At 51.6% G+C, this 24,197-nt stretch overlaps 8 protein-coding genes across 8 annotated transcripts; 4 read left to right on the plus strand and 4 right to left on the minus strand.

Moving 5' to 3' along the window:
* Window positions 1-39: 39 nt before the first annotated feature.
* Window positions 40-6,002, minus strand: IAR55_002842 (uncharacterized protein; the record flags this gene model as incomplete). The annotated part of the gene is made up of 12 exons (XM_066945953.1): window positions 40-264; window positions 340-561; window positions 646-774; window positions 834-1,660; window positions 1,730-3,463; window positions 3,513-3,565; window positions 3,621-3,865; window positions 3,925-4,146; window positions 4,204-5,083; window positions 5,135-5,496; window positions 5,577-5,736; window positions 5,818-6,002. The coding sequence occupies 12 exons, from the start codon at window positions 6,000-6,002 to the stop codon at window positions 40-42; spliced, it is 5,244 nt and encodes a 1,747-aa protein (XP_066803454.1).
* Window positions 6,003-6,485: 483 nt separating this feature from the next.
* Window positions 6,486-8,241, plus strand: IAR55_002843 (uncharacterized protein; the record flags this gene model as incomplete). Its single annotated transcript, XM_066945954.1, has 7 exons — window positions 6,486-6,511; window positions 6,571-6,603; window positions 6,679-6,749; window positions 6,812-6,875; window positions 6,927-6,999; window positions 7,063-7,144; window positions 7,214-8,241. The coding sequence occupies 7 exons, from the start codon at window positions 6,486-6,488 to the stop codon at window positions 8,239-8,241; spliced, it is 1,377 nt and encodes a 458-aa protein (XP_066803455.1).
* Window positions 8,242-8,507: 266 nt separating this feature from the next.
* Window positions 8,508-9,642, minus strand: IAR55_002844 (uncharacterized protein; the record flags this gene model as incomplete). Its single annotated transcript, XM_066945955.1, has 5 exons — window positions 8,508-8,662; window positions 8,838-9,017; window positions 9,108-9,268; window positions 9,375-9,484; window positions 9,571-9,642. The coding sequence occupies 5 exons, from the start codon at window positions 9,640-9,642 to the stop codon at window positions 8,508-8,510; spliced, it is 678 nt and encodes a 225-aa protein (XP_066803456.1).
* A 233-nt stretch (window positions 9,643-9,875) lies between these two features.
* Window positions 9,876-10,791, plus strand: IAR55_002845 (uncharacterized protein; the record flags this gene model as incomplete). Its single annotated transcript, XM_066945956.1, has 2 exons — window positions 9,876-10,171; window positions 10,275-10,791. 2 exons carry the CDS (start codon window positions 9,876-9,878, stop codon window positions 10,789-10,791), a joined length of 813 nt encoding a protein of 270 aa, XP_066803457.1.
* A 241-nt stretch (window positions 10,792-11,032) lies between these two features.
* On the plus strand, window positions 11,033-13,975 carry IAR55_002846 (uncharacterized protein; the record flags this gene model as incomplete). The annotated part of the gene is made up of 5 exons (XM_066945957.1): window positions 11,033-11,099; window positions 11,162-11,296; window positions 11,349-11,890; window positions 11,950-13,743; window positions 13,787-13,975. 5 exons carry the CDS (start codon window positions 11,033-11,035, stop codon window positions 13,973-13,975), a joined length of 2,727 nt encoding a protein of 908 aa, XP_066803458.1.
* Window positions 13,976-14,511: 536 nt separating this feature from the next.
* On the minus strand, window positions 14,512-15,773 carry IAR55_002847 (uncharacterized protein; the record flags this gene model as incomplete). The annotated part of the gene is made up of 3 exons (XM_066945958.1): window positions 14,512-15,152; window positions 15,221-15,469; window positions 15,635-15,773. The coding sequence occupies 3 exons, from the start codon at window positions 15,771-15,773 to the stop codon at window positions 14,512-14,514; spliced, it is 1,029 nt and encodes a 342-aa protein (XP_066803459.1).
* An 816-nt stretch (window positions 15,774-16,589) lies between these two features.
* IAR55_002848 (uncharacterized protein) lies at window positions 16,590-22,321 on the minus strand (the record flags this gene model as incomplete). The annotated part of the gene is made up of 16 exons (XM_066945959.1): window positions 16,590-16,873; window positions 16,937-17,085; window positions 17,141-17,291; window positions 17,351-17,397; window positions 17,456-17,490; window positions 17,543-17,582; window positions 17,642-17,922; window positions 17,979-18,411; window positions 18,469-18,586; window positions 18,641-18,800; window positions 18,869-19,486; window positions 19,554-19,641; window positions 19,696-20,315; window positions 20,371-20,862; window positions 20,920-21,959; window positions 22,027-22,321. The coding sequence occupies 16 exons, from the start codon at window positions 22,319-22,321 to the stop codon at window positions 16,590-16,592; spliced, it is 4,851 nt and encodes a 1,616-aa protein (XP_066803460.1).
* Window positions 22,322-22,771: 450 nt separating this feature from the next.
* Window positions 22,772-24,129, plus strand: IAR55_002849 (uncharacterized protein; the record flags this gene model as incomplete). Its single annotated transcript, XM_066945960.1, has 3 exons — window positions 22,772-23,209; window positions 23,305-23,460; window positions 23,521-24,129. The coding sequence occupies 3 exons, from the start codon at window positions 22,772-22,774 to the stop codon at window positions 24,127-24,129; spliced, it is 1,203 nt and encodes a 400-aa protein (XP_066803461.1).
* Window positions 24,130-24,197: the final 68 nt, after the last annotated feature.

The following is a 24,197-nucleotide window of genomic DNA, read 5'->3' on the forward strand; positions in this document are numbered from 1 at the left end:
AACCGAAACGATCTATCTGCGCCTCCACTCCACAAACCTCTACATGATCCTAACAGGAGCTCTGATATCGAACGCACCCGTTCCACTACTACTAGGTTTACCCAAGACGATTTTGGCCGCAGGACTTGTGAGATCGTCGAAATCACCATGGAGAGTCGCTTCTGACAAGAACGTGACTGTGGTTTCGAATGAGGCCTTCAGTAATGGGGAGGACTTGGCAGAGATACCTGTTCGGTTGAACGGTCTATAACCTCCCGCGTGAGTCTGCAAAATCGGTCAAGAGAAGGTCAGTCAGCATGAAGACGACTTGGTTATTCCATATGGCACATCCCAACTTACCATGTAGTCTGCAATGATTGAAAGATGTCTGTAGTCGACCGCGATTCCGTACGCTCCGAAAACGCTTGACATTTCGTCGATGATCGCTCGTCTAGCAGCCTCCACACCGTATGTCGTCATGATAGCATAGATATCGTTTGACGCAAGTTTGTCGAGATCGACAAGCTCGTCGGCGAGAGCCCACATCCCTCGCAGGTTGGATCCCTCGGTGATGAGCGTGCGCTGCGAGGAGGCAATCATCAGCGAGCTGCGACGGAATCATGCGCGTCCTAGGCATTTTGAGATGAAGAGGACCACTGCACTCACAGTGAACTCTCCCTTGTCAGAAAAGATCTTCATACATCTTCCGATGTTATCGATCTCATGTATGACCGCTGCTCTACAGGTTCGCTCAATCATGTCGACCAAGAGCAATTTAGGAGCATTGGCAGGGAACTGTATGACCGAGTGTCAAGCCAATCTGTCAAAGAGCACATATATACAGCCGCACTCACCTCAAGATCGAATTGAGCAGATCTGCCTCCGTGCAAGTCGAAGCTGAACGTGGTCGCGTATTTGCTGCCAAGCTTGAAGAGTTCGGCCAGATCATCGGCCTTCTGGTGTCTCTTGGCTTTTTCCAGGGCGTCCTTTGCCTTCTCTCCGTCTTCGTCCTCCTCGACATCATCTTCCGCCATCTCCTTCTCGACAAAGTCTTCAAGATCTGCGATGCCTGAATCGGCGTTGGAATCCTCCTCATACTCGTGTTGTCTTGCTTGAGCGGTCCGTTTGAGTTGATAAGAGTCCTCATCGTCGTCATCCAATTCGTCATCCCTTCCTCTTCTTCGTACAGCTCCGCCTTCTTCATCGTCGGCAGCCTCGGCATCGGCAGCATCGTCTCCGCCAGCTCGAACCTTGAGGCCCTTTCCGACTTGGAGATCTTGGGCAGCACTCTTGGCTACATTTCGAATCTCTGCTTGGATCTCCTTCTTCATTCTCGGAGCAAAGTTGAAAGCCAAGCTCTCATGCAGTTGTTCAGGCGTGATCTCGTATTCCGAAGCATACTCTTCTGGTGGATAAAACTCCAAGAGTACAGTGTACTTTCTTTGTCTGGTGCCGGCGGAATCGCCGTCCTTTGAAGATAATCTTTCGGTGACAGTGACACGCTCGACCACCTGCGAGAGGGTGAGCCTGGACACCTGCTTGATGAAGGTCTCGGTGTCGGGATCGGAAACGGTCTCTCGGAGAGGGAGCTTCATTGTAGGGGTAGTGGGCTTTGCGGAAGCTGTCATGACGATTTCTCGTAATCGAGGAATACCAAGGGTGACATTTGCGGCACCGTGACCTATCAAACACAAGTCCGAGTCAACTCTGCCGTACTTTTGATTGCAAGCGTTGGCAACCAAGCACTTACCAGCCAAGTGGAAGGTGTTCAATGTCATTTGCGTTGATGGTTCTCCTACACCTTGACTCGCCAGCAATCCGACTGCCTCTCCAGGCTCGACCAGACTTCTCATGTATCTCGCTCTGGCAAGATGCAAGAACTCCTTGTCGACAACTCTCTCGCTCGCATACGCACTGCTCTTGTGCTCTCCCTTCTTGCTGATGAATCCCATCTTATTTTCGTCGATATATTCATTGAGCTTCTTAGCATACGCTTCAGACATACTGCCAAGATACCTCGAAGGAGAGAATTCTGAAAGGGCTGGAACATGCTTGTGAGGCTTTTTCAGAGCCTTCTTCATGTGCGCAATAGCATCGTTTGCCACTTTACCGTCCATGTCCTTTGGTCTGACACGGTTGAGCAAGGAATTGTGATTTCGAGCAGCGAAATCAAAATGTTCGAGATGTTTCTGTTTGGTGACGTCGAGCGAATCTTCACCGTACATGAACTGCAGGACAGATGAATCGTCGTCTCGGACCGTGTGATCGTAGTGTACCCGGACACCCTCGAGATGCTTGATCAAACATCGTTGGAGATAACCCGATCGACTGGTCTTGACAGCAGTATCAATCAAACCTTCTCGACCAGCCATACAATGGAAATAGTACTCTTGCGGTCGGATACCGGTCAAGAATCGATTGGCAACATACCCACCGGCTCGCGCACTGGTGTCAAATGGTTTGAAAGCGGGTAACGTCTTCCCTGACACCATAGTAGGCACACGCCGACCTTCCAAAGCTTGTTGACCAAGTAGTGTTGAGATCTGCGAAGCGTTGACCTTAGATCCCTTCGCACCGGAGATAGTCATCATTTGCATATTGTTGTCGGGGAAAGGTCGGACCAAATGATCGGGCAACACATCGTTGTTGATCTTGGACGTCGTCTTGTTGAAAGCGGATTGCATAACGGCATCGAGACCTGCCATGAGGTGATCATCTCGAAGGATTTCTTCGAGTCGGATAGCGAGGTTCTTTGCTGTTTCGGGATCCTCGATCTTGGAGCCCTCGGGAAGACCAACATACTTCATTGCAGCGTTTGCGCCATCACCAGAAGCCTTGTCCAAAATCTCCTTCCTGATCCGCTCTCCTTCGGTTGTCAGAATCAGATCGTCCATTCTACATGAGAAGGCATTGTGCTGGAGATATTTCGTCAACAGTCGACTCAACACACCGAGCAGTCTGTTGGCGATGTAAGGACCGTAAAGTTCGTGAACCGAGTGAACGAGACCATAAGCCGAAGCACCGTACTGAGACTTGTCGAGCACACCACAAATGAGATGACCATCGAGGAAGATGACGTTCTCTTCTGACATCGCTAGATCAGACGAGTCATCTCGAGCCCACAGCTTGTTTTGAACCTTGTTCTTCGATGTGAGATTGAGACCGCTTGCGTTCGTGGGGGTGAGATTGGTCAAGATAGTCGACATGATTTGCTTTCCGGTCCACATCGGTCGAGGCTTGAAGATGGCAGGGGGCAAGGTGATGATTCGATCTCGGCCGGTATAATCGCCCTCCGTTCTCAAAGCACCGTAGATGAGTTGGAAATACTCTTCTCTTGTGAAGAAGGATGATTTGTTGCACATCCACACACCAGCAACGACATGGTCTTGGATAAGACCTCGGAGAGGATTACCGGATGTCGGGACGAGATACTGATTGTCGGTGTTCGCGATCATTTGGGCCTCAGCACGAGCGACCTCGTTTTCTGCGGAAGCGTCAGCAAGAACATGAACAGGTTTTTACAAGCAGCTCACGAGGGAAGTGAATATTCATCTCGTCACCATCGAAGTCTGCGTTGTATGAGTTACTGCGAATTCGTCAGCTATCGCGTCACGTTGATGTCACTCGCACAGACAGCTCACCAGTTTGCGTAATGCATTCTGATAGTCTTCTCGCCCAGCAGGACCTTGACTCGATGAGCCATCATACTGGGCTTATGTAACGTCGGCTGTCGATTGAGGATAACGATGTCACCGTCACGAATATGTCTGTACACTTTTTTGTTCTTCCTGGGGGGGCCCGTGCTACTGCCAACGCCGTGATCGTCTCCTTGAGGAGTCAAAAGCTGATTGGCAATTGCTGTTCGTTGCTCGACAGTAGTTCGATCCTGGCGTTCATGTCAGCTTCAAGTCTCGCAACGCGGTGGCTCCGACACGGTTTGCTCACCAAAGACACCTGTGTTCCGTCCTCATTCTGCACTAAAGCGGCACCGGGGTGTATTTTGGGTCCGTTGATGACCAGCTGCCTCATCTCGTGTATGTTCTGCTGGGTGACCGGTTCGGGATATGTCAACTTCTTGGCGAAGACTGGAGGGATACCGATCTCGTTCGTCTCAATGTTGATATCAGGGGAGATGACAGATCGAGCGGCATAGTTGACTCGTTTACCCTATTCGCGACTTGTTCAGCTGGCACCCAGCACGAGAGGAGGTTTCGGGTGACATACCATCATGTGCTTTCTGAATAATCCTTCCTTCTTCTCTAGCAGTTGCTTCACACCCTGTGGTGGTAGTTTCCCTTGTCGCATCATTGTAGGATTTTTCGTGCTGTCCATGAAACTGTTCACGTCATTTTGCAACTTGATCAAAGCCTCCAGAAGCAGTTCGAAAGTCCTGGTCCCCTCTACCTTGGCAACGGCCTCAAGCACAATCTCTCCTCTCTCCGCTCTGGCATGATCGATCAGCCGTTGATTGAGCTCCTGAATACGATGAGATGTCATGATGACGGCTGAAAGTAGCGAGTTTTGACTGTTTTCGAAAAGATCGTCTCCCATCTTCGCAGGTGGTCTGAATCGAGTAGGTGTGACGGGCACGACGTCCATGAAGAACATGTCGGCGAGGGGAGTGGAAAGGATCGCGCTGGAACTCTTGGCGGCCAAGGGCTGACCGTGTCGTCCATAGATGAGTCGACAGATCTCCGGCTCTTTGGCAAACAAGATGCGAAGATGCGCTCGGACTTCGGCAGGCGACATGACACGCTCATTTCTTCCTCGAGCTCCTTTGACCTGTCCGCTAGCGGTCTTCGCAACGGTCGCTTCCACAGCTTCCAATGGGTTGTCATCTTCTTCTTCTTCCTCTTCGGGCTCAGACTCGTCAACCTCCATTGCGTTGTCCTCGATCGCACTGCTTCCATCGCTGTCCATCTCGATTCCCTCATCGATGTCTGCAGGATCGACGGATTTGCGGTGCTTGGCAGCGTACTTGCTACCCGTGGCCAGAACGTCACGCCGTCGTAAGTTGTTCACCTTATTCGCCTGCTTGTGCTTTGCGGAGAGGTCGTATTCGATGATCTTGACAGCCTTTTCTTTTCGGAAGGTATAGGCATGGCTAAGTGATATCATCAGTCCTAGATTCCGCGCTCGTGCACAGAACACTCACGCTGAACATCGACTACACTTGCCCCAGTTCTTCTTTCCAAATTCGTTCAATACCCTTCTTCTTTCCTCAAAGACTATCCCCTCCTTGTACGCATCTCTGGCCGCACCCGCCTTCTTGGCTTGAGACAGTTGAGCTTCGACATATGCCGCAACTCTGACAACCAACTCTGCTGCAGACTCTCTGGAGACGTTATGCGCGGCGGCGGCATTGTCTCCATCACCACCCTCTACTTCCCCGTCCTCTTCGTCGTTGCTGTGTCTTTTGGCTTTGGCCATCGCTTCGTTGAACGCATTGACAACGAAATGCGATTCCGTCAGCAGACCCGCGTCTAGTAAACGCAGTCGAGCAACATATTGAGAGAGCTAGGGGAGCGCTACGTATCAGCATAAATGCGGACAGGCTGAAGGAAGATGAAAAGACGTGGGATAGCATGGGAGCTTACGATGAGTTCGGGCATTTTGAAGTGGTGACAGAACAAGCAGACAGATCGAAGTAATCCGTAGCATTGGTTCATGAACAGAGGGTGAAAGACCGGAGTAGGGAGTTCGATGTGTCCAAAATGACCTGGACAAGCGTAATACGACAGTTGACATGTTTCGCAGCTATGTTCAACGTTGATCTTGTGTCAGTCTCGCCGTCTCTTGCCTTGTACCTAACACACTGTGATAAGAGGAGCCACTCACACATCCCTAGCACTCATTGGACCCAACTTAGGGTCGTATAGACCACCTGTCGTTGGAAGATTCAGGTTGTCCAGCAAGATGGGGTTGTCGACCTTCTTGACCGAGATAGCGCGAACATCTTCCGAGGACAAGAAAGAGAAGGATAGGGAGGTGACCTCTGTGTGAACCGAGTGAGAGATATCCATACTGAACGAGGTCGACACAAGTATAGAGTGAGGCTGATGGAGAGACGAAGGGAGAGTTTTGAGATGGCGACGAGCCGAGTTGTGTCAAGGATGAGCCGCAATGTCACTCGTCGCCTTTTGAATGTGGGAGCGCGAAGCGGTGATGGGGTCCACAAGAATTGAGGTTGAGAGATGAAGAAGATTGAGAAGGACGTAGTAGATCATCAACTTTTGCAGAAATCCCAGGTCCCCCCCGCAAAATTCGATTTTCTCGTTGGTGTTACGTAAATCAGATCCCAATCATACCGGGTGTTGGGAAACCGGGACGACAGTTTGGCTGCACTCGATTCTTTATTTATCGTCAACAGACGCTCTCAATTGCTCTTCTTAGCCTTCTCTACATGCCTTGGATTGGTGATCGGACACGTCACACCCCGGACAACGGACATCTCATTGCGGTGCAGAGTCCCGTTGGCGAGACCAGACGACGCCGCGTTACCGATCATGCCCGTCTCACGAGTCATCGACGGGTGAGTCTCCCAGCGTTGACAGTTCGATAAGAAATGTATCGCTCACCAGCTGTACGCAGACACTTTCATCGGGCGGTAGACATCGTTCAAAGGTACGTGCTCAAGGTCTACCGGCTCCAACGTAGATGAGCGAGCATCATCTTACTGACTTTGATCTCTCTCCCCAGTCTACCGAAAGGCGGTCCTATACAAACTAGCTACGAGGAGAAGTTATGGCTATATTCACTTTACAAGCAAGGTGAATGGTCCAAGACGATGAGACTCGGATGGCCATACTTATTGACATCACGATGATACTAGGGACGGAAGGAGACATCTCGATACCTCGACCTGGTATGCTTGACCTGTTGGGCAAGGCGAAATGGTATGTATCCTCTGGTCGTGCATAGAGTTGCTCGCTTACTTGTTGTGGCAGGGATTCGTGGAACAAGCAGAGAGGGATAGACAAGTCGGAAGCAAAACGCCTATACGTCAATGCGTTGTTAAAGGTGCGAACCTGCCAAAATCTTGCTGAGGGTGCTCCAGCTCACTTCTGCTGTGTTTGCGCGTAGATCTTGAGGAAACATGCAGATCAAGACAGTGTACAGGGCTATCTGGAAGAGCTGGAGTCGTTCCCCGGTGTCGCTCGATCAGGTAAGCCTCACATTTTATTTTATTTCTTTTCGTTTATGCTGGCTAGCTGACGGGCAATAACGTATCCAGGTACATTACCCAATCGATCTGCTTCACCTGCATCTTCCACATCATCCTATCATTCTTCGCAAGCCTCCCCGATACATTCGCCTCCCCGGAGTAACATGCTGCCTCCCGATCCAAATCTTCCTCCGCCCGATGTCGCGCCAGAGATCATCCCACCTTCCGCCTTGACCTCGTCTCATCGTTCCTTGCTCGCGCTTGCCCAGTCGCCCGTCCTCGTTGAGCCAAGTTATGGCGGAACCCCAGTCCCCCCTCCGCATACGGGATCTAGGGCACATAGCTTAGCCGGAGGAAGAATGGGGAGTACCGATGGGACATATGGTGCTCCTGCTGGAAGGAAAGATTCTGTGCATTCGTTCCGTGCGAGAGCACCGTTGGGTTTCTCAGATACCCAACCGACGGGGCATTCAAGACCGTTCAGTCCTCAATTACCCGCTGTGAGAGATTTCGTCGGTATAGCTAGCGGTCAGCATCCCAATCTTCTCACTCCCGATATGAACCCTTCACCTTACATGGGTTTCCAACAACCTACTCCGATCTACCCTCGTCCCGCTTCAGCCTCCACATTCGCACACCAACCTCCACCACTCAATCTCCCTCATACCTTACAACAGATCCAGATATCCTTGACAGCACTGCATGAGAGATTATCGACCCTTGAACGGACTCAGGCGATGATACTTCGTAAAGAGGAGAGAAAGCGGACTTGGTTCTGGACGTCTTCCGAGGAAGATGATTTGGATCAGATTGAAGATGAGGCAGAACGGGCTAGATGGGGGACACCTGGGAGCGCTACCAATACAGCGGCTACAACCGTGACGAGAGTCAAGAGGAATAAGGCAAAAATTTCAGTGAGACTCTTGTTGTTCTTGTTGAAGGCGGTGAGGAGAGCGATGATAGATGTGGGTACGGGACTTTTGGTCTTGTTAGTGGGGATCATCGTCTTGGGTGGAGGATGGCGCAGGGCAAGGTGGACTTTGACAAGATTACGAGTGAGGTTTCAGCGGTCCATCATGGATGGAGTGGCAGTCTAACAAGTTCATCTCATAATTATAAAATGAGCACGTCTTCGTTGTACATATAAAGCAGAGAGTGAATATCATATCGAATACATGACATGGATTGTTGTAATCGCCATTATTGCTGTCACTGTCATACAATGCACACATGTTTTTTCTCTTCGGTATTCGCTTCATTCAACGAAAAGACTACCTCTGTCCCAGTCTCTCTGGACGTCCATTGAATTTCTTCTGCGTCTCGCTGACGTGATTCTCGTCCGATGCTGCAAGTTGATCTTCGCTTAGAAGAATCGGTACCAGATGAAGAGGATAAAGAATATTCCTATTCCGCCGACTGGAGCCCATTTGCGTATCAGAGCTTGGAGATTTATGTTTCTAGCCGCTTTGCGGTATTTGGCGGATTCGGATCGAAGTGATGTGGACAGCTGTGACATTCCTGTGGAAAGGTAGAAAGTGTGTCAGTCTCAGAGAATAGGGACGATAGTGTAGCATATATGGAACAGTCGTGGGACAGACGCGCTCCTAGTATCAAGAGATGATGCAAGAAGCAGGATATGCCAGAGATTGGCCAAAAGAGAAATCAAGTAGGGGGGGGGAGGATAACGACTTACTGTCCAAACTATCTCCTCGCCAGAGCAAATCCTCCATGTTCTTCGTCATGATCTGCGTGACATCTTTCAGATTCTCGTTCAACTGATCCATCCTCGAACTCGGTCCTGCAGCAGGTCCTCCACCTTGAGTGAGCGTTCTTGAATCCCTATACAGTCGTGTGGTTTTGGAGATGAACGTGTCTACGTAGAAACAGTCAGCGTGCTGACCGAGGGAAACGGTGCACAGAAATCATGAATGTCCAAGATGTGATGTTCCCTGCCGTTACTCACCGAAACCCATGAAGGCATACGGTCGGTTGACAGTCTCGATCTTCCCTTCGTAACTCCTTTGAAATTCCATGGACAACTCATCGAGGTAAGAGAATGCGAGTTTACGGGGATAAGAGTTGTCACAGATGCACATGTAGATGACCTTGTCAACGATGAGGTAACTGCGCGGTCAACCGTGTCAGCGAGCCACCGTTACTTTAGTCAGAAGGCGGGCTTCGACGATGAGATTTCCCGTAACATAGATGGACCGAAGGAAAAGGGACTGACTGAAGAGTATATTGTCCAGACTCGATGGAACACGCTGGTTCGCTATTGGCGTTCAGACGACGAAAAATGAGTTTGGATTGTTGCTTGTATTCCGTCAAAGCTTTCTCGGTCTACAATCTCCATAGATCAGCAAGGTCCGGGTAACATCTAACGCACTCACAACCCTGAGCCAAGGCTAGCTGAAAGTTGTACTCACCGTCTCATCATCTACGCTCGCTGCGAGGGGGAGACCGTCGTGGACTCTGAATATGGTGGTGGATCTGACCATGCTGTGTGATATTGGATGAGCTCGTCAGATGTTCGATGAGGGTATAAAAGAAACAATTGTAACTTTGACGTGTCAACTTTGACGAGAACGGTTGCGGAACGAGTTATCACAGTTTACGTAACTGTGTCCCCTTTGAAGGGTTGTCACCGACTTTCTGAAGCGTCAAGAGGGGTTCATCTCGACGAGATTGAGCCCACAGCGATAGCAATGTGCGAGCTGTCACATGGGTTGATATGGACGAAGCCCCGTCGAGAACACACGATGATCTCGATATAGAAATCGAATTGCTGTCAAGTTCACTCCTCCCAGCTGAACATTTACGCTCATCGCCATCGACAGCTTGGCCCCGCATCGTCGATATATCCAGTAGGGACAGCAAGCTGTCATTGCATGTTGCGGTGCAGGAAGGATATGCTAGCAAAGATGACGTCACCCTCGAGGTGAGAAGCGCCGAGATGGGCCGCGATGAAGCTGCTCAGTGGAAGACCCGTGTGGTAGACAAGATGGACAGTTGGGATGATGATGATGAGTAAGTGCGCCGAATTTATCTTGGTTGAGATGTCAAAGAGAGAGCTGGTCGAGCGTTCCGGATGTATGGCTGCTCACGAGAACCATCGCTGATACTCATACAGCTATCCCCTGTATCAACTGCTCACCACTCACTTCCTCCCTCTTCTGGCGCCCACGTCGTCCCCTTCTCCTGTACCTGCGCCCGTCGAGTTCACGATACCTAATCCGCCCCCGCAGCCATATCACGTCCTCCTCGTATCGCATCACCTGCTTTCTTCCACCAAACGTAAGAATCTGATCTCCTTGTCATCCACACTGTCGCTCACCGGATTCTCCAAACCCGGTCATCCCGGGATAATGTACGCGATTGGCTCTCTTCCCGATCTGGAAGAATGGGTCCGAGAAGTGAAATCTTGGAATTGGCTAGCGTTGAGAGTGAGAGCAGGACCAGAAGTGGTCAAAGGTGAATCAGAAGACATGGGTGGGAAAGGGAAAGAGAATGGGGCTAGAGGTGGGAAGGGGAGAGGCGACTGGGTGGAGTTGGAAAAGATAAGCGAGGCATTGGAATGGTTGAGAGATAGAGGCGGGAGGGAAAGAGAGAGGCTGTTGATTGATGTCGGAGTGGGTGGTGGTAAGTAGACAAGCAGATGAGTCGGTAGCATACCGGGAACAGATGCAGTTGTAGCTGAACAATGGTGGACGGTAGACGTGAATGATTTTATTACTGACGCACAGACCGCCACTGTCTTCTTTGACCTCTTGCTCATTCACATGTCATTGCCCTTTTTAACAGATTGTCTTTCCTTTTCTTCTCTTTCTTTCAGTTGTACGTCGAGTATATCTGTACTCACCCGCATCTGTTGAACATCTTTCGTAGGAAATGCACAGGCATAGCTCACTCGGTAGTCCTGGATTGCGTTCCGCAAGGAACACCCAGGAGGAAGACGGTATGTATACCTTTCGTCTCGATCGAGTCTACAGAGGCTGATAGGAGTGTACGAGGGCTTAGTCTCTAGCCATCTCCCTCGAGCCAAATATGAAGCATCGACCGACCACAGTGATGGCGCCTGGGCAACTGGAATAACTACTATGGCTGTGGTGAAGCGCGAGAGAGGCCAACACCCTCCTCAAATCACACCTTGGGGTACGTTGATATAACTCATGGAGCTTACACATGGACTGACTCTCCATGATAGCTGACCCGGTCCTCGACGACGAGCACCATTCGATGACCCCTGCGGGGGAAAAAAAGGAAACACTCTTCTTCTCCGCTTCTCCCTCTCCTCCGCTGGTAGCGCAACCTCTTTTCGGGAGTGAAGTTGAAATCGCTTGGACCGCTCGATCCGATGGCAGACTTGCCTTATACGATGGAGCCAAACGATCTGCTCTTTCACAGCCGGAAACCCTTCTTTCAAAAGACGAGTCGAATCACGCAATGTTGGATTCTGAAATCGATTTTCCTGACGTTGAAATCGACGAAGATGCAGCTGCCCGCTTTCTGGTGGAGCTCGATCGGAACCCGTATCTATCCAAGGTGGATGTATTGAGCCATGAGCAAATCGCTAGCGAGAGTTTGTGCTCTGGCCTGACAGCGTCCGATCCGTGTCACAAAATTCCTTCGGAAGGAGACAAGGAGACTCCAGGGATCCGAGCGAACATCGCGGACGACAGTACATCGACTAGTGATACTGGCAAAGGTGGGCAGACGCTAAATGATGTCCATCTATTGCACGCCCAGGTGAGCGACCTTGTGGCTCCCGTGATGGAACGAACAGATCTGACGTTGCCATGTATTAGACTACCAGGAAGTTAGACTTTCTTCAATCAGCTAGGGATCAACCTGACATGAAACGCAGACCGGGGGCGACCCCTCTTACATACAGCGCCTCGATAGCAAAGCAACCTGCAAATGTCCAAACAAACATTCGGCTTAAATCGCCCGATCCAGCGCCTAAGGGCTCCCCTGATCGTCCGGTTGGGCAAGTCAAGACTACGCAGCCCAAGAGCCAAGCTCCTACCGTTTCCGATCCTAATCCCAACCCGACTACTAAATCGGACTACGTCAGGCCACGTTGGAGAAATATCCAAGACTTCGAGGCCGAACAGGCTGCCGGCGCCAGTAAGGAGAAGGCGAAGAAGAAGCTTGGTATTGCGAAGAAGTGCAAACAGCCCTTCAAAGTGGAGGAAGACATCGATGAGCTGCGGGATGACGACGATACCTACGTCCTCCCAAAATCTATTATACACGAGGAGAAGCTCGCAGAAATCCAGCAGTCTCGCGATCAGACCGCATCGCCATCTTATCGTCCCAAGCAACCTACCGGTGCGCACCAGGATGCGGTAGTGTCTAGTGTCCGATCAAGTGGTGCACTAGCTCAAAGTGAGGGGAAGCAGAAGCCAAAGGGACAAGCGGAAAGGTATGTCGGCGGACCCCAACCTGACGACGGGATGCGTCCACAGAAAGATGTTCATGCTCGTACACTGCCTGAGTTGGCGTCGATATTGTCTCAGTTTCAGCCAGCTCCCACCCAAAGCCCCGATTCGATGATCGAAAAACGAACGTTCTCTGGTCATCAAAGGGTGTCAGGGATAACAATCGACACAAGAATTGTCAAGAAGCAGAAGATTGACCGCAAGCCAGATGGAACACGAGGAGCCTCGGAGAAGTTGATAGTGCAGGATCCGGCGGGTCCGGTGCAGCGCAAGACGATGACGCCATACACCCAAGCTAAAGTCAAGAAAGAAAGAACGGGTGGCTACGCGGATAAGCAAAGACCATTGGACCCAATAACGATATTGTCCGCTGCGTCTCTCAACAAGTTCAGCGATCCCGCCCATCTGAGCAAACACCCGCAAGGCCCAAGCAGAGAAGATGTCGCAGGTGAGCAGGATGGGAATCCTCGTACCACGCCGCTCGAAGTTGAAGGAAACGTTATCGACTGGATTAAAGATCCAGACATCGCCAATCCCGCATGGTACATTGAAGCGGCAACAGTCAGTCCTCGGACTCTTTCCGCCCTTACAATCTTCATGCAGGACGACCTGACCTGCAATCTATCGCTTGTTCTTGCCTTGCGACAGCAAGGGCTCCACTTCATCCAGCTCCCATCGCTGTATCAAAATGTAGACATCGTGCTTTCGCCGAACGTTGCGGTGATCTTTTACGATCTCCTCTCACTCCCGGAGAAAGAGGAGGCGCTTGTAAAGAAAATCAACTGCGCTTCTGCGTTCTACAGTCAGGTTATTTTATGTTTCGTTATCAGCCCGAGCGAAATATCGATCACTGGTCAGTCGCATTCGGGCTCGAACGAGAAATTTGGCCCTCTTAACCCAAAGGTCAGAACTGCCCTGCATCAGGTGAAGCGGCTTTATCCTATCCGTAGCGCAAATTCTCGGGATGTCTTCGGTGAAGTGCAGGTCGTCTACTCTCACTGCGGTTCGGAGGAGGTGGTTAAAGTCCTGCGTTGGCTGCTGAGTGAGGAAAAGGAGTCGATGAAGGGACGATTGGATCCGCAGTTCTACAAGGACTTGTACGAAGACCATCGTTGGTTAGCTGAAGACCAATCGGCAAGTCTTCACCTCACGAAGGAAGTCACGCCAGTTTGCTCATCCGCTTGACTGCACTGACCATCAGGAACTCGATTTACGCGAGCTCTGTCGCACATATGGGCTAAATCTGTTCCAGGCATGGTACGCTTTGTGGCGATTTGGCAGTGTAAGCCAAATCCTTGCTATGTCACATGGACAGAGGATGAAGAGATTGGCTCCCATCTTCGGTGACAGAGTGATTGTAAGTGTCTCTTTGATGCCGGATGGGGTCTGACGATGCATAAAGAAACGATTTAATGAGATCGTCGTCGAAGAGATGATTCACGTAAAGACATCAGACCTCGACTGTTGAGTGTCAAAGAGAAGGATAGCTGAGGTGGACAAGGGAGTGGGAAGACGTCGAGAGGGAAAGCTGCGATCGTGAACATGACGCGTAATGTGCTGATTCATCTATTTCTGCCCCCTTTGCCATATGGACTCTTCCACCGTATTTCGCCGCTTGACATTTGTCGCTCATCAGTCCTCATTCCCCAACCACCATTCATCGCACATACCATTCGTCGTCCATCGTACATCAATCCTCATTCACCATTCATCGTGTTTTTTTTTTTTTTTTTCGTCACTCTGTCCTTGTGTCGTCGTCATCACACGCTAGCCATGTAGCGCCGATCCTCTAAGCATTACGTGCAGGGTGGAACATCGTGCATGATTATGGACTAAAGCTATCGGACCAAAACGGTGAAAGCGGTAAGGCAATGGGGGAGGAGGAAGGAATGAAGCAAAACAGTAACCTCGTCCACCTCTACCCCTTCACCCCTCGACCGCTCCTCGCCACTTGCCGTGGCTCCCGTCGTCAGTCTGTTCCTGGTGCGGATCAAGTCCTGAATCACCGCTTCCTCTCCTTGATCCCTGTCCACTCCTCAACCCCTCGCCTGTGGTGATACTCCCATTATCGCTCGCCAGCGGAGGACTGATCTTTTTCCCCCTGAGCGCGTCCATCAATCTCGTCGTCCTCTTCAGTTTCTTTTCTCCGGTATGTACCAAATACGTCTCACTTCCCCCCGCAGGATTCTTCTCCGTTCTTTTACTGGAATTGGGATACATGATGAACAACGAGTCCAGTGACTGTTTTCTATTCTTCCTTCTTTCCAAAATGGTATGGACGATGGTGCGTGATATGAAAAAGAGACACAGGACAAGGATGAAACACGAGAAGATCAAGACGAATTGGGCGATACCGTTCCAGTGATATTTGTATTCCTGGGTGAGGGAGGCCAGCTGGGCAGGGGTGAAGTGATAGGGAAGCATAGCTTGCGCCGCAGAGGCTGAGGCAGCGGCAGCAGCAGCTGCGGCGAGTGAAGCGGATACTGCCGGATCGAGGGGTTTCGTCGGAGTTCCTGGATCGAGAGTTTGTGATCTGCGCGTAGTTATCAGCATGTAGAGTAGTAGGCCTGCCAAGGTAGAAGAGAGATATTGACAACAAAGGAGGAGGAAGAGTTTATACGGTATTGATAATCACGCACGCACCCTTTCGACTCCACAACAGCATAATCAAAAGCCAGTCCTTTCCCTTCAATCTGATTCGTCAAAGTCAAGGTATGACTCTGACCCTCCTCCAAGCCATGGGCGGCGAAGATCAAGTGGTGATAATCTGTCTTTTGGGGGTCGGTCTCTGTCATCGCGTATGTCCCGAGAGTATGATCGTCCAATGTGGCGAGGAAAGAGCCTTGATCTGGACTCGATATTCCGTACGCCCAGATATCTGTGCCTGTGCCGGGTCGTAATCCGTCCAAGTCAGCTCTTGTACAATCGTAGTTGGCGTTTGTTGGTATCGACTCCATGTCAATCTCGAAGGTTTCAAGTCGAGATGGGCAGAACAGATGTCCTCGAGAATCTGGCCCGACACATTCCCAATTCGTATCCCCTCACTCACCTACGAAGTTGATACTGGTCGAACAATTGACCCCCGTCGTCCAGCTGATCGAGCTATTCCAGAACTGGCCCAAGAGAGGCCGCATCGCAGCCACCTGAGTCTGATCGATGTACTCGTCCGCTCCATTGATGCGGAGCATGTTCCATCCCTGAGAAAGGGAGATCGCCGGTGTACCCCATTGCGAGTCGTCGATCGTGTAGTTCTGAGCGGCGACGGTCATCGGAGGGGAGGCCAAGGCGCTCGGGGTAGGAGTGGACCTAGTTCTGGTTCAGTGCTCGTTTCCCTCGATGTGGGTGAGATATGATGGGCATTGGACGGACTTACATGTTGGCGAGTCGACTTGCTGGTCAAGTCTCTATGTTGCAAGTTGTTGGGGTCAATTCAAAGGTTGAGAACGCACCAGATTAATTTGATGGCGACGCTGTCGAACGACAGAGAAATGGGATGAACAGAGCTGAAACGTGTAACGCAAGTATGGTAGAAATAGTATTTCAGACCGCAACGCAAGTCTATCACCTCTTCCGCCCCAAGAACGCGTCCTTTCGGTGGCTTATCGCCATTCTCCTCCCCACATTCCTGCCAAAGCCATTTCCAGCACCATCCTTCCAGTCCCCGTACTCGTTCTCCGCTTACCCCTCATACTTTAATCTTGCGCAGTCTCTCCTATCCCGAAAGGTCGTTCTAAAGCCTCGTCGGCGTCCGATCACTCAAAAGAAAATAGGTTGATTCCTCCTCGGAGCCACCGCCACGCTTGTTGCCACAGGGTGGCGCCACGCCGTCCCCACTGCCACAAATATCCGCTGCGCAACAAACAGAAATGGTTATACACAGTCCCTTTCCGTTCAGCTGGCTCGACAAGGCGGGAATACGCGCAAAGCAAAAATGCATATAGACACATCCGACTTGTATACATGGCTCACACACATTGGGTCCAAACTCATCAAGGTTCCCGACCCTACCGCACCTCCCTGTCTAAAGGCTTGTAATCCCTTCTGCTCCTTCCTTTCCTCCCCGACCTCCATCTTTTGAAGACGACAATCATCCTGGAGATGGGCCTCTCCGCAAATTTCTCGAACCCGAAACAGGCAAGGATGTTGATCAATGCGATGGCGAGCAACTCAAGCTTGAATCGAAAATTGAATTGTATGATGTCAAGGATCAGAGCGATCGGTTGAGCGGGCGAGAGAAGTACATAGGTGCTGAACGCTCCGAGACCGACCAGGCAAATGATGAGTGATGCTGTGCAATGACATTAGCAGTCTGACATGGCTTCCAATTCAGGGGAGAGGCTTGATGGCTTACGGTTAGTATACAGAGGCTTTCGGTAAGGCGGTCCGACACTGAAGACACCCGCGACCAAGATATACTGGAAACAAGAAACGAGGAAGAGCACAGAGTTTTCAAAGTTGAACGTCTCCAGCTTGTCCACATTCGTATCAGGCTTGGTGTACCTTAGCATCAGTCGTCAGCGATGGATCTTGTCGTTGCAACGCTTCCACCACGCACCATGGCTGCCTCCTAACCCAGATGAACACAAAGACCTGCACTGCCGAGTTGATCGCGATTTGCCCGATGATACTGATCAGAACCTTCCTCGAGACTAAGCTCGCCGTGGGTCGTTTCGGATGTATCTTAGGGTAAGGCAGCGTTCGTCCCACTGTGCAAAACAGGTACATGAACATGATCCTCCGGTGGTGCATGGACCATGACACTTACTGGCCACCGCAATGGGGATGATGACGAACAAATCGATATAGAGGAATCTAAAGTCGATCGGAAGTCAGTCAGAAGATGGACTACCGCGGGGACACTTGAACTCACTGGAAATCTCCAAGACTGGACGCAAAGGAGTACAGCTTTACAGACTGTCAGTATGAGCCCTGACGATCAAAAGAAGTGCACCCTTACCAAGGTGATAGTCGTGAACTGGATCATAGAGTACAATGCCCTACACCGACTCCTGTCAGCGTGTCATCCTCCTCTTCAGCCATTCAGGCTATCGCTTACATGTACTTGAAACAGCTGAAACTGGTGACCAGAGCCGCTCGTCCTTCCTTGATGATCTCCACCATACAGCTGATATCCGGAATCCTGCTAGTGAATGGAGCCGCAACCGATGCTTCCGCTTCCGAGAGAGAAACGCCGACATCTGCGGCTTTCAAGGCACCACAATCGTTCGCACCATCTCCACAGAACGCGACGGTGTAACCCAACGCCTGCAAACGCTCGACGAGTTCCGCCTTTTCGTCGGGAGACATACGAGCGAAGATGACGCCTTTGACGAGCATCTGTGCGATTACCGGCATCAGCGCAAATTGTTGGGCGCCAGAAGCAAACGACTCACCCTCTCCATGGTTTCAAACTCGGCATACTCTAGCATCCATTTGAAGACGTCTCCGGTCAGAGCCAGCTGATAGTCGTTCATTTCCGCTTCGGCTGTATCCAATGCGACACCCATCTGATTCACCATCGGCATCGGCTTCAGGGTATACTCGTCCAACTTTAATCTCTCGTCGTCCACACTGGCCCAATCGATATGGGCATCTTCTGCCGTCCCGGTCCCAGGTATGAAGGTAGGGATGTACACGCTCGCAGAGTGTGAGACAAGACCACATTCACGGGCGACACTGATGGCGGTTCGGACGTTGTCTCCGGTGACCATTCGACAAGCGAGATGCGCTGCGCGCAGAGTGTGAATGTTGGGAGCGGTACCGGGTTTGAGCTTGTTCTCGAAAACGATAAAACCGAGGAACTGGAGATCGGACTCGGCCACCTCGCTATAAGAAATGATCAGCCATCATCATCATGTGCCAGCGCGATCGCGAGCGGCTTACCGTCGCATTCTTTGAGCCTTCAGCCATGTGAGACCTTCCATAGACTTGCCAGCGATGGCGATGACCCTGAATCCATTACGTGTATAGTAAGAAAGCATGTCATCGTAATCGAGAGGGACTACAAACCACAAGGTCAGCGTTGTGAGTGCCGCCACCATGGCTTCTCACTCACAAGAAGAAGGATCGCAAATCTCAGGCATGACCTCGGGTGCACCTTTCACGTAGATCTCCATGCTGGTAGATTTCAGCCGCTTGACGATCACGCTCATCCTTCGCAATGCCGAGACAAAGTCGTAGGTTCGAATGACACCAAGTTCGAGAAAGTGTGCATGCTGTAGACGCGTCCCCATTTGAGGTGAGCGTGTCGCCGCACCAAGCAAGCTGTGAAGGAGTCTCTCACCTTGCCACCTGACTTTAGCGCGTCTTCCATCTTCCATTGATCCGTCCCGGGTGGTCGCACCACGGTCTGAACCAATGCTTGAGGTCTTGCTTGCGCAGTACCAGAAGCAGCTGCAGCTGCAGCATGTGCGCTGCCAGCCGCACTTGTTCCACCTGCCTTTGCAGTGAGGGGTCGCGATTGCCCTTCGTCTAACGTCCAACCGGTATACTCGAACATCTTGATGTCCAATGGGTCCCCAATGACCTCGCCGTCAATAAGCTTCAGAGCATGACACGTAGCCAAGGCGTGCAATAAAGGAGTCTTGCCGTTCACGCCACCTTGCATAGGCACGTCGGAAATCTCGCCATGAAGCTCCGAGAATCGTCCTTCTTGTCTGTCGATCGTACGGACTCCAAGGACATCGAGACCGTCTTCCGTCAGTGTGCCGGTCTTGTCGAAGCAGACGACGTTGATCTTGCCACCTATATTGACTCGGTTGGGAGAGATACAGAAGATTCCGCTCTTTCGTAGTCGATCGATGGCAAAGGTAGTTCCGATGGTCAGGGTGGCGGGAAGCGCAGGAGGGACGACGATTGTGATGAGATCGAGCGCTCGGAGCATGATCGTGTTCCAGTGGATCTAGAAAAGGGGCTTTTTATCAGCATACAGTCGCCGGGAGGCCGGTAGAAGCAAGCTGTGAACTCACTCCAATCCGGATGAATTGGACCGCCGAGACAGCGAAGCCAAGACCAGCGATGATGGCCAAAACACCGATAAAGTTCATCGAGTCGCGGCTAGTAGCTAATTCAGGCGCATGTTCGCACATCGACCATGATGGAGAAACTCACTAGAACTTGAAACCCATCGGCTTGGGGAACAACATGGACCGAACAAGTGCACCCTTGGTCGTGTTGAACCCGGTCCTGGTCACCATCGCTAAAGCAATCGGTTCCTCGCTCTTGGGTGCCCAAGGCTGTCTGGCACCGGCTCGTACTCGAATGATCTTTGTCCCGGAGAACAGGTAATGCTTCGCGAGATCGCCATCGATTTCCGAAGACCCCCGTTTCGCCTCACGGGACATGACTCGCAAAGCTTCGTCCTTGACTGGTATCTTGCTGACGGGGACGGATTCACCGGTGAGCATCGATTCGTTGACGATGGCGTCACCTGAAAGCAGCAAGCCGTCACACGGGAAGACGCCGAGGTTAGGGTCAGAGGCGTCAAAGATATCACCCGGTACCATTTGAGCGCAGTCCATGATTGTCCATTCGCCGTCGACCAAAATCTTCACATCGCAGTGGAATCGTGACATCTCGCGCATCCGTTCGATGGTCCGTTTTGTCTCGACCAATGTGGAAAGGACACTGGTTATGCTGATGAGAGCGATGGCGAACGCGTAATAGTAGTAATCGTCCAATGACCACAACACGATCGAGGCGATCTGGAAGACGTAGAAAGGGTGCAGAACCTGGAAGTTTGATCAGACGTGGATAATGTGTGTGGGGTGGGGGGGGTTAACTCACCTCGTCGATGAGCAAGCCGAAGACAGACTTGGAAGCGATATCGATAATGTTCTCGCCCATCAAGACATTCCTCTGTTCTCTCACAGAGCTCTCCAAGCCCTGCGCGACAGCTCTAGCCGAGGTCCACCGTGGGTCTCTCCAATCCCTGATCATGGCCCACCGGCCCGTTCCCGGTTCGAGGGCAAATTTGGTGTACCTATACTCCATGATCTTCAAGAAACCCGTCGTCTCTTCCCAGGTCGTCTTCCCAGGTTCAAGGTCTGGAAGAAGGTCCTTGGCCCCGCCGACGCCACCCTGAGGTTGGCCGTTGAGCGCGTGGAAGGCTTGTACTGGAGAGCCATTGGTCAAGCCTAGCGAGCTTCCGGATGATGATGGGACGGCTGTTGAAGAGATGGAAGGGGGAGGGAGGAGGGCTTGGGGGAAGACGGTAGAGAGAGGGTACGGGTATGGGATGATTTCAAGAGGGATGATGTGGAGGTCTCCGTACGGTGTCTGCCGATGACAGATTAGCGTCTCTTTGGAATGAGCTACTTATAACTCAGCACTCACCTCCACCACCAACCAGCTTCCGCTCTTCGCCTCGTCGAATGCTGTTTCCCTGCCCAAGAACTTGACCCATATGCTCGGAATCCACCTCCCCACTAAACCCAACAGTCCGAAAGAGAGGATACAGCCTGCCCACCAGACTGCGTTTCGGAAAGGGTCGGTGCGATAACAAGTGAAACGGATTGAAAGATCCTCGTCGGGGAGAACGACAGTCTGCCGTGACGGGACAGCGATACTCTCAAAATCTTTCGGCTCCGTGAGATCATACGGGTGTGAATTCGGTTCACCGAATATCCCATCAGTTGCGGACGGAACGAGCGGCATCGAAGGGGAGTGGGGTCGTGATTGAGGCGGAAGCGAAGTGTCGTCCGCCAATGAGGAAGAATACCCCTCGTCTCGATCTCTGTCAGATCCGTATGAATCCTCATCCTCGTCACGGTAGCCCCAATCGTCCTCCTCGCTCTCCGACGGCGATCGATGCAACGATCCTCGCTCCGAAGTGAACGATCCTCTGTCTGACCTTGATTGAGACCGAGACCGTCTTCTGCCGTGACCATGACCGTCGAAACCCGATTCTTCATCGTCCTCCGGTTCGTGTCGCGCGAAACCGATGTACGAAGCGATCCTCCCTAATGCTGTCGCAGGTTTTACTGGACTGACTGATCCAGGCTCCAATTCAACGCCATCCGGAGAATGAGCATAGTCCTGTCCAGCTCGAAAAGAAAAGTAGCCTCCTCCCGAGTCTCTCGAAGCACTTGGCGTGTTCCTGCTATGCCGTCTGGACTCCTTCCTCTTCATTTGACCTCCTGCTTGGTAGGAGCGACTGACACGGCTTGACCCTGGCTCACCTTCATCCTCGGAATCTACCATGAACACTCCGGAGCTGGGCGATTGCAAGAGATCGACTTGAGAGCCGGTCTGACGTCGGAAGGACGCGGAGGGTCGAGGAGCAAAGGTACTGGAGTTTCGAGATGCGACGGAAGCTCGCCTGGAGCCTGCTCTCATGTGTGTCCGAGTGATAGATGAAGGGATGATACCGCCGTCTGCAGCGAGGTGGGAGGAGTTGAGTACTCTGTTCTTGGAACGAGCAGTCGGCGCACATGAACGCACCGTAATCACTTCCTGCCCAAGACGTCCAGCTTCCGACCATCAAGTCCGGAGGACATTCCTTCTGTTCCCTATCTCTCTCAATTGCGATAGCATCTACCACTGCCTGAGGTGCATTCTCTGTATAGTCATAATGTGACGGTCCTGCTTCCCCTTCTCTCTTTGCACGAGGGACGACATACCTCTGGGTCGCTGCGACCGATACAGGATGGAACGTGTCGGCGGGGCCGGGGCGGGAGATGGCGATTGCTGATGGGATGTTGGAATCGTTAGCACGGGATGATGGTGGGTCGGCCATCGTCGGGACCAGCGAGAGGTTTGACTCCTCTAGGTGACTGGGGTTAGGAGATGACTGCTGAAGCTTAGGAGTCCTGCCTAGACATTCTCGGAGATGCGATAACTGATTATCTCTCTCTCTCAAAAAGACCGTCATCAAATCACGCATGGTCAGTGGACTTATTACGTAAATGGGGTGCGAAGATCCATCAATATCAACACGTCACTGTGGACTCTGGCGGTCGCTGTGATAAGACCGCACCCGCTGATGCAAAGGTTCTGGTGTTTGCCACCCAATTCGATCTTAAGTTTCCGTCGGACACTGATTGTCACCTCGTGGAGATCTTTTGACCATTGTATCGAGTGTCGTTGGATCTGCACATAACAATCCTGCTAGACTGCACTCATCAACAGGAACACAACAGGACAGTGTCCTACTCTACAGCTCATAACCAGAATTACTCACACCAGAATGCCTGATCTCAACGAGCTACTGCGATGGTCCATCGCCAACTCGCAACTCCAATCTACCGAATCAACCCCCTCTGACCAGCAACTCTCGCTCCGATTCAGCCCCGCATCCAGCGGCGGCGGCAGCGGCACCACCGGCAGTTCCCGCTCCGGCGGGAACTCCGCTCTTCACTCTTCCGATGGCGGACTTGCCGACGTTTCGCCCGCTTCGACACCTGGTCCTGCGACACCTGTAGGCGGGAGTACGCTGCCTTTGCCGCCCGGAGGTGAATTGCCGGGTGCGGGAACGAGTGCGAGGAGGGACGACCTGACGACGGAGATGTTGGATCTCATCATGGGTAAAAGCGATAGTATAGTGATGAAGGAGAAGATGGACTTTGCGCTGGACGAGAGTCATTCGGTGGAAGACAGAGTAGAAGCTTTGGACGATTTCGAGATGGTACGGTTTTCCCCCCTTTTGTGTACCTGTTCTCACAGGTCAGACTGTACTTTGGAGAAGACAACACTGAGTGAATTTTGTGTGTGTGTGTTTAGCTCATCGAACTCATCGACAATGCCAACAACATGCCGATCCTGAAATTATGGGATCCACTCCTCAGTCTCCTCTCGTCACCTCACCCCGAAATCGTCGCGCACGTATGCTGGATCATCGGTACTGCCGTTCAGAACAATCTCAAAGCGCAGGCAGCGGCAAGTCACACCCAGTCATTGGTTCGATGTAGTATCATGCTGACCGACTCATGTGTTCAGCTCTACATACACAACGCCTTCCCCCAGATATTGTCGATCCTGTACCCATCCACCGGCGGCTCTTCCTCTCATCCATCTTCCGTACGAGCCAAAGCCACCTACGCCCTGTCTTCCTCTCTCAAACACTGGCCGTTAGCCTCTTCCGTCCTTTCCGCCGACTCCTCATCAGGATACAATGCTCTCAAGAGGGGGATCGTCGACTCTGATCCTGTAGTCAGGAGGAAGATGGCTTTTCTGCTAGGTACTCTGGTGATGCAATCTGGAGAGGTCTACGAGGGTGAAATACCGAACGAGGTGAGAGGATTGTTGGAGCAGAAGATGAAGGAGGTCAATGGTGGGAGGAGTGAGACTCTCGTGGATGGTATGAAGAGGGAGGGCGTGTTTGAAATCTTGATAAATGCTTTGAAGGAGAAGAAGGAAGAGATCGACGTGGAGTTTGAAGAAAATGCAATGAGAGCTCTGACAAGAGCTATAGAGAAGGACGCGTTGAGTATGAACGATAAGGAAGAACTGAAGAGCGTTTGGGCAGGTTGGGACGAACAGGATAGAGAAGATAGAGGTCTAGGCGGAGAAGATGGAATAGCCATCTCGGCGATGCTTGGAGCTTAGAATCATACACCTTGCATGTATAGATAGTCATGCAGTTATTATAGCATTGCGGACCATTTCTCGGCCGT

The sequence above is a fragment of the Kwoniella newhampshirensis genome, chromosome 5 (genome assembly GCF_039105145.1).
Source record: "Kwoniella newhampshirensis strain CBS 13917 chromosome 5, whole genome shotgun sequence".
Taxonomy (NCBI): domain Eukaryota; kingdom Fungi; phylum Basidiomycota; class Tremellomycetes; order Tremellales; family Cryptococcaceae; genus Kwoniella; species Kwoniella newhampshirensis.